The sequence below is a fragment of the Lepidochelys kempii genome, chromosome 3 (assembly GCF_965140265.1).
Source record: "Lepidochelys kempii isolate rLepKem1 chromosome 3, rLepKem1.hap2, whole genome shotgun sequence".
NCBI lineage: Eukaryota > Metazoa > Chordata > Testudines > Cheloniidae > Lepidochelys > Lepidochelys kempii.
The window spans coordinates 47,464,554-47,478,009 of NC_133258.1; the positions used below are offsets into that span (position 1 = coordinate 47,464,554).

The 13,456-nt window shown below is 40.9% G+C and overlaps 1 protein-coding gene across 26 annotated transcripts in view; it reads right to left on the reverse strand.

Annotated features, from left to right (window-relative positions):
* The window catches only part of DST (dystonin), a 470,941-nt gene that overhangs the window by 81,940 nt on the left and 375,545 nt on the right, over positions 1-13,456 (reverse strand). For all 26 annotated transcript variants that reach the window (XM_073336274.1, XM_073336294.1, XM_073336272.1 and 23 more), the window contains 2 exons: positions 2,084-2,245; positions 645-815 (listed from right to left, as the gene is read on the reverse strand). In XM_073336274.1, coding sequence (XP_073192375.1) covers positions 645-815; positions 2,084-2,245 — 333 coding nt within the window. The remainder of the gene's footprint in view (positions 1-644; positions 816-2,083; positions 2,246-13,456) is intronic.

Genomic DNA, 13,456 nt, shown 5'->3' on the forward strand with positions numbered 1-13,456 from the left:
TTAAATATGAGAATGACTTTGGGCCATATTGTAGAATGCCATGCAGTGGTTTGGTCCCTGAGCTGCATTATGCCCACTTCTTCTCTAGTTATGAAAATTCTAGGAGCGATTATAACCTCCTTATACCAGCCCATAGTGTTGCCAACATTGGAGAGGACCAACATTGCGGCACCAGCGTTCTGGCTGAGGATGCAAAGACAGTGGGATTTAGGCACTTACTCCATGCTGCTCATGCCTACAGTGGTTAGCTCCACTGTTTGTAATACCGCTTTGCAAATTTTAAAACGAAAATTCTACCCCTTCTCATTTTCTGCTTCTCCATTAACCAAACATTGATTTTTTCCCTCCTGCTTTGTGTCTAAAATGCCTTGATTCTTTTTGTTTTTAACTTGCTAGATTTTGCACTTGCCTCCAAGTACAGATGAAGGAGAATCAGAGCCCAGTTTCTAAAATGAAATGTCACACCCCTCCACATAATTCCAGAAGATAAAGTATGGAAAGCACAGCTGCATTAAATACTTCAATACACTTGATTGTAATACAGTACACTTGAGCAGATTTTCTGCTTCAGTGAAGACTGGGAATTCATTATCATCACTGAAGCAGAGAGAGAATCTGAATGTACAATAATAAGTTTCACTTACTTTCTGTTCCTGTATCTGGGCCTTCACAACTTTGAACTCGGCAGATGGGGGCTTCTGATTGGCCACTAGATCTTCTGTATCAATGAGCCAGCTAAGCAGAGATTCAAGGGCATCCTGGAACCTTCCACAGCGGAGAAGAGCTTCTTGCAGCTGAGCAGCTCGTTGAGCAACCTGAAAGAAAGACAGAGAGAGTATTAATCACTTTTCCTTTTTTCCCCTCCTACTTCTGCCAATTAACCGAGGTTTGCAGAATGGCTGTCTTTATTACTGTAGTGTATTTTCATTTTTATACCTCTTCATCATTGTGCAGAAGTTAATTCACATTCATCATTTTAAAATTCCACCACTGTAGTTATGAATTAGGGCACTCATCTCTTAGGCTGTGGTCTTCCATTTAAAGGCATGAGGTTGATTCCCAGTAAACTATATTACCCCAACAATGCAGTAGAAATAATACTCCTGTGTTGTACAGTTATGTTCTACAGTGATACTATGGTGAAATACAGTGGTGTGAAACATGCCTCTAGGAACTGTGTGTTTTACAAGGGCTTCCTTGTAACAGCACTCAGCCAAGGACCCAAATTGCACTCCACATTAGGGACAATTCTCCCTTCATAGTTTAAAAGGCATGAAAGTAGAAGACATAACCATGAACCATGGACATCTGTTGCTCCACTGCATCAATGCTCCTGCGAGGTGAAGCCTGTGACAATGTGCACCTTTCCTGCCTCCCACGCCTGCCACATCCCATCCTCACCTGCTGTCCAAGAACCTTTCATGGCATAGGAAAGACACAAGGGGGAAGTTGCTCCTCTGATCAGGGTAACTTACAATTCTTAAAGCACCATAAACCCTGATGCGCATTAAAGGGAACATGCCACTGACAACACATAGCTGAGCCCTATTGCCGCTTAGTGCATTACTGGAAAATGCTCAGATACCCATGGTGAATACGAGCATGATAGAAAAGACTCTCTGATACCATAGTGAATGTGAATACAAAAAGAATCATAGTGGATGAAGGAGAGAGAGAAGTGACTATAACGTGGTTGAGAAAAATCCATGTAGCTACCTTTCTCATGTATGTGTCTCACCTCCATCCCTTCTCCACACAACTTGAGCTATTAAACTCCTCCCTGCTCTGCATATGCAGAAGGGAGCAAAGAGTCCTGAGGGAACCTTTCCTGGCTAAGAATGCCAGGAATAAACCTACAGAAAAATGGACAGAACTGTAGAAATGACAACCATACTTTGGTAGCTATTGACACAAATATTTTAAAGAAAATTGCGAAGAAAGTTACTGTATTAAGGTAACAGAATCCATGACCATCATGAACATATTTTAATGTTCTGTATTTTGAAAGATGACACCAAATAAATAGGGGGAAATACAAAATAAGAAAGACAAACATTGATTTTGTGAAATGCAAAATAATAACCTTCTTATTGAGAGTCTTCCATCGGTTGTTAACATCTTCAAGGTCATGCTCAAGGTTCTCGGTGCTAGCATTTTTAGCAGCACTTTGAATAAGGCCTTGACCTAACCAATTTACCTCCTGTTGTTTAACTTGCAGAGGTTCAATCTCTTCTTTCTGGAATACCTGTAGGTGGAAAACCAAAGGCACATCTGAACTATTATGTTTGATAACACGTGGAATATAAGCAACTATGATGTGGATATTAGAAGTAAAATCTTAGTACTGAAAACTAATATATAGCTATATAGCATTATTAAAAAGAAATGATATTTATTGAAGTAAAGAAAATCCTAAAAACAATCAATGCCATTAAAGTTGAAAAAAATATAAGCTGACAGTACACCACCAACCAACCAACTATAGTACTGTACCTAAAAAAACAAATGCTGTATTTTGTTTAGAGGGAGATTTCATGTAAAACTAGGATGTGAGCAACCACCCTGGTTTGATTGCAGCTGGGACACTGGGACAAATTCAATCCTGGTATAAATAGTGCAACTTCCACAGTGCAAATGTGCCTGCCTTCATGAGGCATAATTAGAGTTGTCAGGCATCCAGTTTTCGACTGGAACGCCCGGTCAAAAAGGGATCCTAGCACTCCAGCCAGCACAGCTGACCGGGCTGCTAAAAGTCTGGTTGGCTGCAGCAGGACAGGCAGGCTCAGTGCCGGTGGCTCAGTGCCGTTTCTGGGAAGTGGCGGCATGATCCTCTGGCTCCTAGGTGCAGGTGCGGCTACTGGGGCTCTACGCACTGCCTCCCGCGCCACTCCACAGCTCCCATTAGCTGAGAACTCCATAACCAATGGGAGCTGTGGAGCCGCCGCTGGGGGTGGGGGACAGCGCACGGACCTCTCCTGGCAGCCCCTCCATGTAGGAGCCAGAGGGACATGCTGCCGCTTCCTGGGAGCCGCACGGATCTCCTCCATCCTCAGGAAATGCCAGGGCCAACTGGAGCCCATACCCAAACCCCCTCCCATGCCCCAACCCCCTGTCCCAGCTCAGAACCCACTCTGGCACCCAAACTCCTCCCAGAGCCCGCTCCCCGCACCCCAAACCCCTGTCCCAGCCCTGAGCCCCCTTCCAAACTCCGAACCTTCAGCCCAATCCACCAGCCCGGAGCCCCTTCCTGCATCCCCAACCCCTCATCCCTGGTCCCACCCCACAGCCTGCACCCCCAGCCAGAGCCCTCGCCCCATCCCAGTGGTGAGAGAGGGTGGGGGAGAGCAAGCTATGGAAGGAGTGGGGACCGAGTGAGTGGCGTGGCAGGGCCTCGGATAAGGGGTGAGGCAAGGGCAAGGCCTTCGGGAAGGGCCAGGGCAGGAGGCGGGGCAAGGGTGTTCAGTTTTCTGCAATTGGAAAGTTGGCAACCCTAGGCATAATGTGGCCACTGTATGTAGTTCACATTAACACAGCTTAGGAGGAGAATAGAAAACTAGAGCACATACAAAGCAGGGCAACCAAACTGATACAAGAACTCCTGAGACAGTGGGAGATTCATCTAGAAAATAATAAAGCAGACTCAGAGAAAGAGAAACACAGTCCATAGATAAAGTGACAATGTAAAAGTATGTAAGCAAGTAAAAGAATTGAAAACTAACAATATACATCAAGGGAGCAAACTGGGCGAAGTCTCTGAACGTTGGACAAGGAGCACAGCCTAAAGTTAGGGAAGGAAACATTTTAGGTTAGGTTTTAGTAAATGCAAATAAGTTCTAGAATATGGAGGTGGGTGCACAGCACAACAGCAGATACCGATTACTATTAAGGCTGCGAGTTTGTCACGGAGGTCACGGATTCGTGATTTTCCATGATCTCCGTGACTTCTGCAGTGGCCAGTGCACCTGGCTCAGGGGCAGCTCAGGCAGCCCCTGTGCCAGGTGCACCGGCCACTGCTGGGGCAGTCTTGGGCCACCATCCCCGCCCCCTCTGTCTCCACCCAGAGCGCTGGCTTCGCAGCTCCTATTTGGCTGGGAACCAATGGGAGCTGCAGGGCGATGCCTGTAGGCGGAGGCAGCGCGCAGAGCTGCCTGGCCATGCCTCCGCAAGGGGGATGTCACCGCTTCCGGGAAGCCCCCCACGTAAGTGCCCCCAAGAGCCCACCTCACCTCACCCCGTCTCATGCCCCACCCCACTGTCCCTTCCCACACACAAACTCTGCTGCTGCTGGCGGGGGGGAAGGCGTGGAGCCAAGTAGGGAGTCTGCCGGCCTCGCCAACCCTCCCCCAGCCCAGCAGGCTCCCAGTCCATGTGCTGCTGCCTGCATGCCCGCCCACCCGCCAGCAGCCAGGCCGCCCTCCCACAGCACCCGCGGGGTCCCTGGCAGCCACCCCCACCCCCTGCAAGTTTTATTCACTGGTATTTTTACTAAAAGTCATAGACAGGTCATGGGCCGTGAATTTTTGTTTACTGCCCGTGACCTGTCCATGACTTTTACTAAAAATACTCGTGACTAAAATGTAGCCATAATTATTATATATTACAGGACAGTTCTGCAGATTGCATGGGCTCTGCGTAATTCTCTCAGTTCTATTCTCTATGATTGTATTTAAGCTTTGCAGAACCAGACTATTATCATAGTGATACCAGCGTAAATTCAGGCTAACTCAATTTACTTCAGTTGAATTACTCTGAAGTGACTCCAGTGTCAATGAGTTCAGAAACTGGCCAAAAGCCGCTGAATTAATTACACAGACAAGTGAAAAATAACGGATGAACAAACAATGGTAAAGAATGCTCAACTTTTGACCCTAAATCCTTTTATAGTGGCATTCAGCAGCAGTACTGTTTTAGGTTTAGTGCTTTCAAAGCAACCTTCTTCAGCTGCCTGAAGAGCAAGAAGCTCTTTCAGCATACCAGTTACTCTCCTTTTCTGGCACTAAGAACCCTGTGGTAAATTATGTGTTTTAAAGATACAGATATCACGTGGCGGAGCAAATTTCTATGTGCTTGACATGCCACTGTAGAGGCTGCAGAAAATACACTGAGCACCTGGGAGAAAGCACTGGGGTCTATGCACACCTAGGGTTACCACCTCTGAAATGCAAAAATGCAAAAACCGTGGTATTTCCCCCCCCACCACACACACACACAAGGCAAGCCCAATGCAACTTCAACCACAAGGCAACTCCAAGAGCCTCCCTTCAATAGCCACTTATATAATATCTAGAGATATAACACATATAGATAAGATTGACAAATTGCACGTCTCCTCACTTTCCCATGACACAAACCCTCTCTCACACATATGCAGGATGTGCTTGCGTGTTGGTGTGCAGACAGCTGCTGTATTTTTAACCGTTTTGATCTGTTATCACTTAACCTGTGAAGTGGGAGCACTGCAGCATCTTTAGCTGGACACAGAAACTTTTAACATTAGATATCCCAGTGTATTGTGGTTATAATGCAAATCTTTAGACCCACGCAGATTAAGTTATAAAAAAACCCGGCAGATTAAATTTTTTTTTGCAACTGGAAAAACCATAAAAAAAACCAGCCAGTTCGGTCCAATACCAGACAGTTGGTGGCCTACACTCACCTTCCAAGACCTTAATCACAATGGACAAGCAAACTACAAACTTTGTACAGCAGTTTGGTGAATATTTACAACTAGCAACAAGCTTGCTGTTCCCATTTGCTGCAAGATAAGGGAAGTAGCAAGCATTTCTTCCTACTTTGGGATAATCACTATATATATATGTATATATAACGAGGACTTCCTTTATATTCCAAAGCTCCTTATCTTTCAAAGGCAGTGCACTGCAACGGATGGCTGAGCCTTTGGCCTTAACCTGTCCTTTAAAAACATATACATTGTTTACAAAGAGAAGCTTAAAATAAATTAAAATGATCTTTGAGTGTAATTTACCAGAATGGTTCAGCAACAAACCCTGAAATAGTTCAAACATCAAGCAGAGTGGGCAGAAAAAGATTACAGACTTGACAAACACCCCTTACTTATTACAAAGCTTTACTCTTTACTTTCTCTCCTCATCCACCACTTAGAAAAAATGTTATAAGATCTTGTGCTTGTAAAACACTACTGGAACGTCAGATCCACTTTTTGGCATGCAGCTTCAGGAAAAAGGGCTTCAGTACATGCAACAAATCTTTAATCTAGGTACTTTGGAAACCACAATAATCTGATACCATTATTTGTACCTTTATGAGTAAGACTGGTCAAGTTGAATAAATCAGGCAGAACTGTCACTGCATAGCATTGCCTTTAACCACAATTTGTGTAAAAACTGAATGGTAACATCAGTGCACAGTGGAAGCATTCCAAATGAAGAGTAACAAACACCATCTGGACAATAATAGCCATGCACCAAACAGCTGGAAGAAATCATCCCTGTCAGAAACTGCCCCTCATTCTTTTACTAAAGTGAGCATCTCACCAGTTTCTGACATCTTGTAATGTGTTAGGCAAATTATGCTAGTAACCAGATTTTCTTAGTAAATAAAAAATAAAATTCTAGATGCATTAATAATTCATAATCAGAAACTCTACCAGTCACTTTGATGATAACAAAACAAACAGCTTTTGGCCTTTGCTGCAATGATTCCAAGACCCTTTTGTTTTGAATTACCTTATTAGACAACAGACCATTGCAGACTGTATCCAAGGTTTCCATGTGGGTTCCTGTAGTCCAGACTTTCCTTTTCATTCTCATTGGGTTAGCTTGTGGACAGTTTATGGTATTATCTAACTCCAGTTCCTGAGCAGAAAATGTTGTTTCCATTGAATCTGTATGTGTTATACTAGATTCCTCTGTATCAGACAAAATCTCATATTTTGCTAAATCTATATCGCTAGCATTAACAGCAATACTTGCATAATACATGCTTAAATGCTGAGATGCATCATCCACACAGTCCCCCTCTATCATTGTGACATGTGTTTTCATTTCTTCAGCATCACACTCATTTTCCACCTTTCCTTTGTCTGCGGTAAAATGGTTTTCTCCATGACCTTGGAGATGTTCTGCATCTGACATGATATTCTCTTTCAAAGAACTCTGTGAGTAACAACATTTGGTCCCTGTCTCCTCATTTTCACATTTGTGAGGACTACTTTGCACTATTTTTTCTGTTTGTGAAACATTATGTGAAGTCAATCTGCAGCTCTCTTCAATAGGGGCACTACTGCAATCAAGCAATGGGATGTGCTGTTCACTACTGGAAATAGCAGGAAAAAATTGTCTAAATTGACCTACTACATGGATATATTCTGCAGAAGGTATACTTCTGACTTGACTTTGCTCTCCTGCTAATAATGGGTCTTGTTTTTCTTCTCTTTCTGTTGGAGGGCTGCACAGACCAGAGTCATCCTCTTCTGAGGTGAGGGAATTAGTACCCCATTTGCACTTGCCTGCTTTTGCTATATCTGATCTATCAGCAGTTTCAACAAATGAGCATTCACTCTTATTTGCACAGTCTGCAAAATTGGGTGGAACAAACATTCTCCATGATCTCCTATGTTCTTTCTTTTCTGTGTGAGATTTTGTTTTGGGTAATCCAGCAGTTCGAATTATGTCACTATTCAGTTTAAGTGCATCAAATATCATTTTTTCATCTAATTTGTTAACTTCGCGACCTCTGAGCTCAAATACACTGGAAGAAGTAAGGGCACCATTGGGGCACAAAGTACTAATATCCAGTGTTCTATGACTATATGGTAAAGTCCGATCTGTGAAATGTCTTGAGGAGAGGCTGCCTTTGGAGCCTGAATCAATCTGTTCATTAAGTCTCACTGTGTCATAGATTGACCTCTGAGGAACGTAACAGTCTTCAATATTTAGATCTTCATCTTCTTCACCCTTCCCTACACAAGGAGGATTCTGACGTAAACAGTCTGGCCTGCTAAGCGGCTTCCCCATTTTGAAAGTATTTACAGAAATATACTACTATGCCTCTGCTTTCAGGAAGTGTGACATATAATGAAAAACATTATTGAACTGAACAACTACAGTCAACTTGCCGTTAGCATATATACAAAATCTACGTCATAATTTATGAGGTGGTTAAGGTCATAATCAGTGCAAAAGCAACTACAACTTTACCAGGCTGTGATTTATTTAATTTTTATTCCTAAAACATAAAGTGCTTTTGTAAGTAAGGAGCAGAAGTCTGTCAATGTAACAACAAAACAAAGCAAAAACCCAACAGTGTCTCAAATTCACATAACATTCCATAGAACGTTTCATTTCTTTTTGCAGGTCGAAATTTGTATCTTAAATCTCCAGATTAAGCCTTCCAAATGAATAAGCATTATAGTAGGCAGCACATTATCCTTTTTAGGTGACCGATTAACTATAATCCATTTAAATCGTTTGCAGAATTCCATCTCCCTTTATAAATAAGACATGGTGCAGAAGCTTCAAAAGAAAGAACCCACAGTAGTTGTGTACAGTTTAGACCAAGGCACAAAGAAAATCTTCAGGAAAAAATAAGTTAAATCCAGAATACTAAGAACAGTAAAACAATCCTTTACTTTTTTTGGCAGTAGCTATAAATAACCTTAATCTGAAAGGCAGTGTATTTTCTTCTTGTACTAAGTTTCTTTGTGGCGTATTCAGAAGTTCCATAGAAAAACAGTTTTCTAGGTAGTCAGACGAATGCAATAAAACAGTCCTTTAAACTAATAATTAGAAAAGCAAATTTTGTTAATTCATTTTCAGAATATCCTCCTGGAAAGTTGGTATCCTGTTTAAGGCAACTGCAGCGCAGAATAACTACAGCATTTCTTTTCCTAAGGCACAGCAGATTTATGTTCCGTTTAAATTCAGCAAGACTTAACTATAAACCGTAGTTGGCAGACTGTGGTCACCGTTTTGTCTTCATTTTGAAGTGCAGCTGTAGAGAAGAAGGCATAAAAGGAAATCCAACAATGAACGCCTGCATGTACCATCCAGTGTAGCTGATAAGCTTTCCAGCTCTCCCTGGTTTCTCACGAACTGACAGGCATCCTACCAACACGGAGCTTAAAGAAACACCCTTTTTTTTTCTTTAGGCAACATCTGCTACTATCCCATTCGTTCTCAGAATATTACTCTGGCCAAGCATTAGTAGGTGACTGACCTCTTAGCTCTACCCCCTTATGTTTTCTACCCCACATTACTTAACTTCTTAGTCATCTTTTCACTTTTACCATTTGTCTTGTCTCTGAAACAGACTGAGCTGTTTCAGTGGGAGGAACCTCCAGACTCAACATACCAAACTATAACAAACTAGCTGGTGATGACATCATGTAAATTAGAATGCATTCTTTAATTGTGGAGGACCTGGTTTTGCTTATGAAACACTGTTAATTAATTCAAAATGTTGAAACTGACAAGGCACAGCTTAGCTAGGTAACCTAACACCACACATACCAAATTTCCAGAACATTTTTTCAAACAGCCAGAAACAGCACTATTTTGCTTAATTATATAAATACAATCCAGTGCAGTATGTTGAATTAACAGAAATCTAACCTCTCATTTGTTCATCAAGGATTTCTGGTGATGATATGCATAATTTTTAAGCACAGTCTGCAGTTCAACACACAGCCCAACAGTGTCACCTTTTAAAGGGATACTGTTATGTTAAAAATTAAATCTTTACATGTGTCTTTCTCTGTTTTACTTATAAAATCTGAAATAACAAAAAAATTATAAAAAATCAAGTTTGACTTTATTTAGTCTGTCTGTATAGTTTTTATATTTCAAACTGGAAAATAGAAATAAATCAGCATCAATTTCAGCTTTGTTTCTATTCATTTTCACTTTCTAACTCTCCTACAATTGCACAGTGTTGCAATGTCTGAGTTGCAAATGCTATATGGGGAACTTTTAAGTCCGAACAAAAAAAAGCCTATTTCTATTGAAACTAAAATAAAAAATAGTGAAAATGTTTGTTTTAATATTAGGGTCCTGATTCCCAAAATGTTAAACAGGCATTAAAGGAAATCCTACATTTTGTGTCTAAACTACCTGACAATGTCAATTTAAAACAAATGTAAATCCAAAGTGGTTGGAGATTGGCACATAACACACTGATTAAAGAGGTTATGTAGAAGATGCTTCTTCATTAGCACTAATTTGCATACTATTATTGACCAGGGCCCTGTACTGCTCTTGATATTTGGTATCAACTTTAGTGAGAGTTTTAATCATAGATTAAGGGCAGCATATGGCATTTGGTATTAAAACTTAACAGTGAACTATTGAATAAAAATCTACCAAAGTTGTATTAAATAAGCAGTGAACAGGAAATAAAAACAGTACATAATTTTTTGTTATAAGGGCATTTTAAAAATAAGAAAAAAAATGTCATAAAGATATGTATCAGCTATCTACCAAAAGGTAAAAGGGTATGAAACAAATTCTGTCCTTTTTCTTTCATACATTTTGCCTGTTTTTGGTAAGTACAGCTATCACAGAAAATAAAGTCTCCAGTGCCCATAAAATTAAACACTGCCATGACATATTAAATTATGTCAAAGAGAGATTAATCTTAAAACTGAAGTTTCAGGTTTATCTAAATTAGAAAAAGGTAACCTGCATGGTTACTCTTCTGAGGTACCACCAATAGTGTGTATTCCCACCCAAACCAACCACAAACAAAATCCCACTGAATTCAAAGGAAAAGGTACCGTTTTTAAAAGGGCAGAAGCAGGACTGGAATTTCCAAGTTTTGATTTTTCAATGGAAAAAATAGGAATACTTTTTGTGAACATTTTTGTAAAAGGTTTTCCCATTTTTGACCAGGTAAAATGAAGACCTTTTTTGAATAACTTACATCCATAAGTATTAGTTCCTTTCTCATGTTGTTTTTAGAAAATTGGATTGATTAATAATCAATTAATTACCCTATTTTCTTTGTTTACCATATGTTGTAAAGAGAGGTCAACCTTATGAAAGGGATCTAAGATGTTTTATGCAAGGGATCTAAGATGTTTTATGCAATATTTGCAAATCAGTACATTAAAAAAAATCCCTAGATTTTAACTGTTTAGTTAAATATATGAAAATAAACCTCAGATTCTTGAGTAAACACTATCTTGCTTCAATGTCATAGGGAACACAGTCGACACAACCACCAGAAACCAATTAAACGCTTAGTTCAAGCTCATCAACAAGAATATTCAACAAGGTTAAGATTTCTATGAAGTCCAATTAGAAACCACCCTTTTCTAGGCACACTGTGCAAATATGAAGGAAAACCTTTAAGAGTTGCAGCTACTATTTTTTTGGGGGATGGGGAAAGGGAGGGGAAGAACCATCCACTGATGAAAGCTAACAACAATTCTAGGTATTTTCAATGGAAAGTAGGGAAGGTTTGTTAATTAAATTAATGAAGCATTTTGGAAAGATTTTGAGGAGTGAAATAATTTGATGGTTCTCTGAATGAGGTTTTTGTTTTTTTAGATGGCACCTAGCTACGAATTCAGATTTAAACGCTAGAAGTTCTGGGTGATCCCAAAACCAGGAGGTTGGTTTAGGCTCATCTTTAAAGTTTTTTTGTTTTGTTTTTAAAGAAAACAGAAAGTAGAATCAGCGTAACTAAATACAGCAAGTCCACCTACTGGAATTCCCTTTTGTTTCAGATCCATTCATTGCATCCTTTATTTGAAACAAAAATCTGTGACAAAGCTGAATGAAACAAATGCCATAAAACACAAAATGACAGCTACTGTAAGAGATTAAAACAGCTTCGAACAGAAACACCAAATTGTTGTTGCTTTTTTAATCACTTTTCTCTGAATACCAACAGGAATCTTCTTTGCCTGTTTTACTGTCACTGGGCCAAATTCTGCTCTCAGTTACACTGATGTAAGTCCAAAATAACTCTCTCCTGGTTTATTCTGTGAAGCAGCAATTCTGGTACTGTATTCTAATGAACTCCACTAGACTTTACAAAACTGCCATACAGAAAGCAAATCTTTCACCCAAAATGTAAACATTTCACATTAAAAGTAAGCAATAAACTACATGATTTCAAGTTAATGCAAGCCATACTTCCATTTGCTAGTGGCGGTTAAAGTTGGTGGTACCCATTTTGGATATCACACTACACAGTGACTGAAACAAGCAGATTATCAAGAGGAAATACAAATATGAGTCACTTCACCAATAAGTTTTTCTTTAACAATTGTGAATTTTAATATCAGATACCAGAAAGTATCACAAAGCTCTATTCTTTACTTGCAAAAGTTGGCCAAACCACAGAAGCACCTTTTGGCCCTTTCTGCAAGATCCTTCCATCAAGAGCATAAGGAGTGAATGAGTCTATCCACACAGAAGCAAATTTCTGTCCACCACAGAAGCTAAAGCCATGAAGAACGAGACTGTGGTTTTGCAGCCACAGCTGCACTTCAGAGGAGGTGACGAGATGTGGATGTGCCTGAAAGCGCACCACCATTCAAAGCAGCTGCTGCTGGAGCCATTCTGCCTATGGACTGCTGAGTCAGGGAGAACAGCCCTATGGGAGCCTGGTGAGGACAACCAAGTACACCATCAATTGTAATGGTGCCGCTTACATAGCCCACAGTGCCAGCTCTAAATATTAACGGGTGTGAAAGGGGACTTGGGCATGGCTATACCTTTACCCCTACCTTGCCCAGTCAGGTTCATGTAACCCTGCTCCCACTCCTGCTGGACACTGGGGCACCAGACTCAGCAGCCTTCTTTCCACAAGAGGAGCAACAGCAGCAGTCAGGAGGAGCTTGCAGGAGCAGACTAGAAATCTCCAGGCCCACGGGGCTATTTCCTCGAAGCACCAAGGAAGCCTTCTTGTTCCTGCTTCCTCTTGCCCAGACCAGAACCAGAAGGTCCTGCCCTGGGCATCAAGCTGAACAGCTTCCCATTTCCTATTCAAAATTCATAGGTGTAACCCCACCAGCAGTGTGAAGGAGCTTGCAAAAAGGGCAGAACCTTTGGAAATCCTCCCAAACTGCTGAAAACTTTATAGCTTTTGAACACAATTTTTCAGTGTTTGGTTTTCAGACATAAAATCAAAAAAATCTGACAGAAGTAGACACCCACTTTCTGCAAAACATTTTGTTTACTCAAGGATTCAGTTTTCCAATAACAAAAGTTTTGATCAAAAATTTCCAACCAATCCTAATCTTCATTCAGGTCTGTAATTTAGGTTTATTTTTCTTATTATTTACTAATGCCACTACTAATGCCTCTCCTACCAGTGCAACCCTTCAACTGCCCAGCTTCACTCTCCCTGCCCATTCTTCTTACCCTCCTTGCTCCCTTTTCCCTTGTTCATTTCCTCTCCCCTCAAATTTCCTAATCCCCGCACTCGTGCTCACCTCTTATTTCCATAATCCCTTAATCTTTTCCAC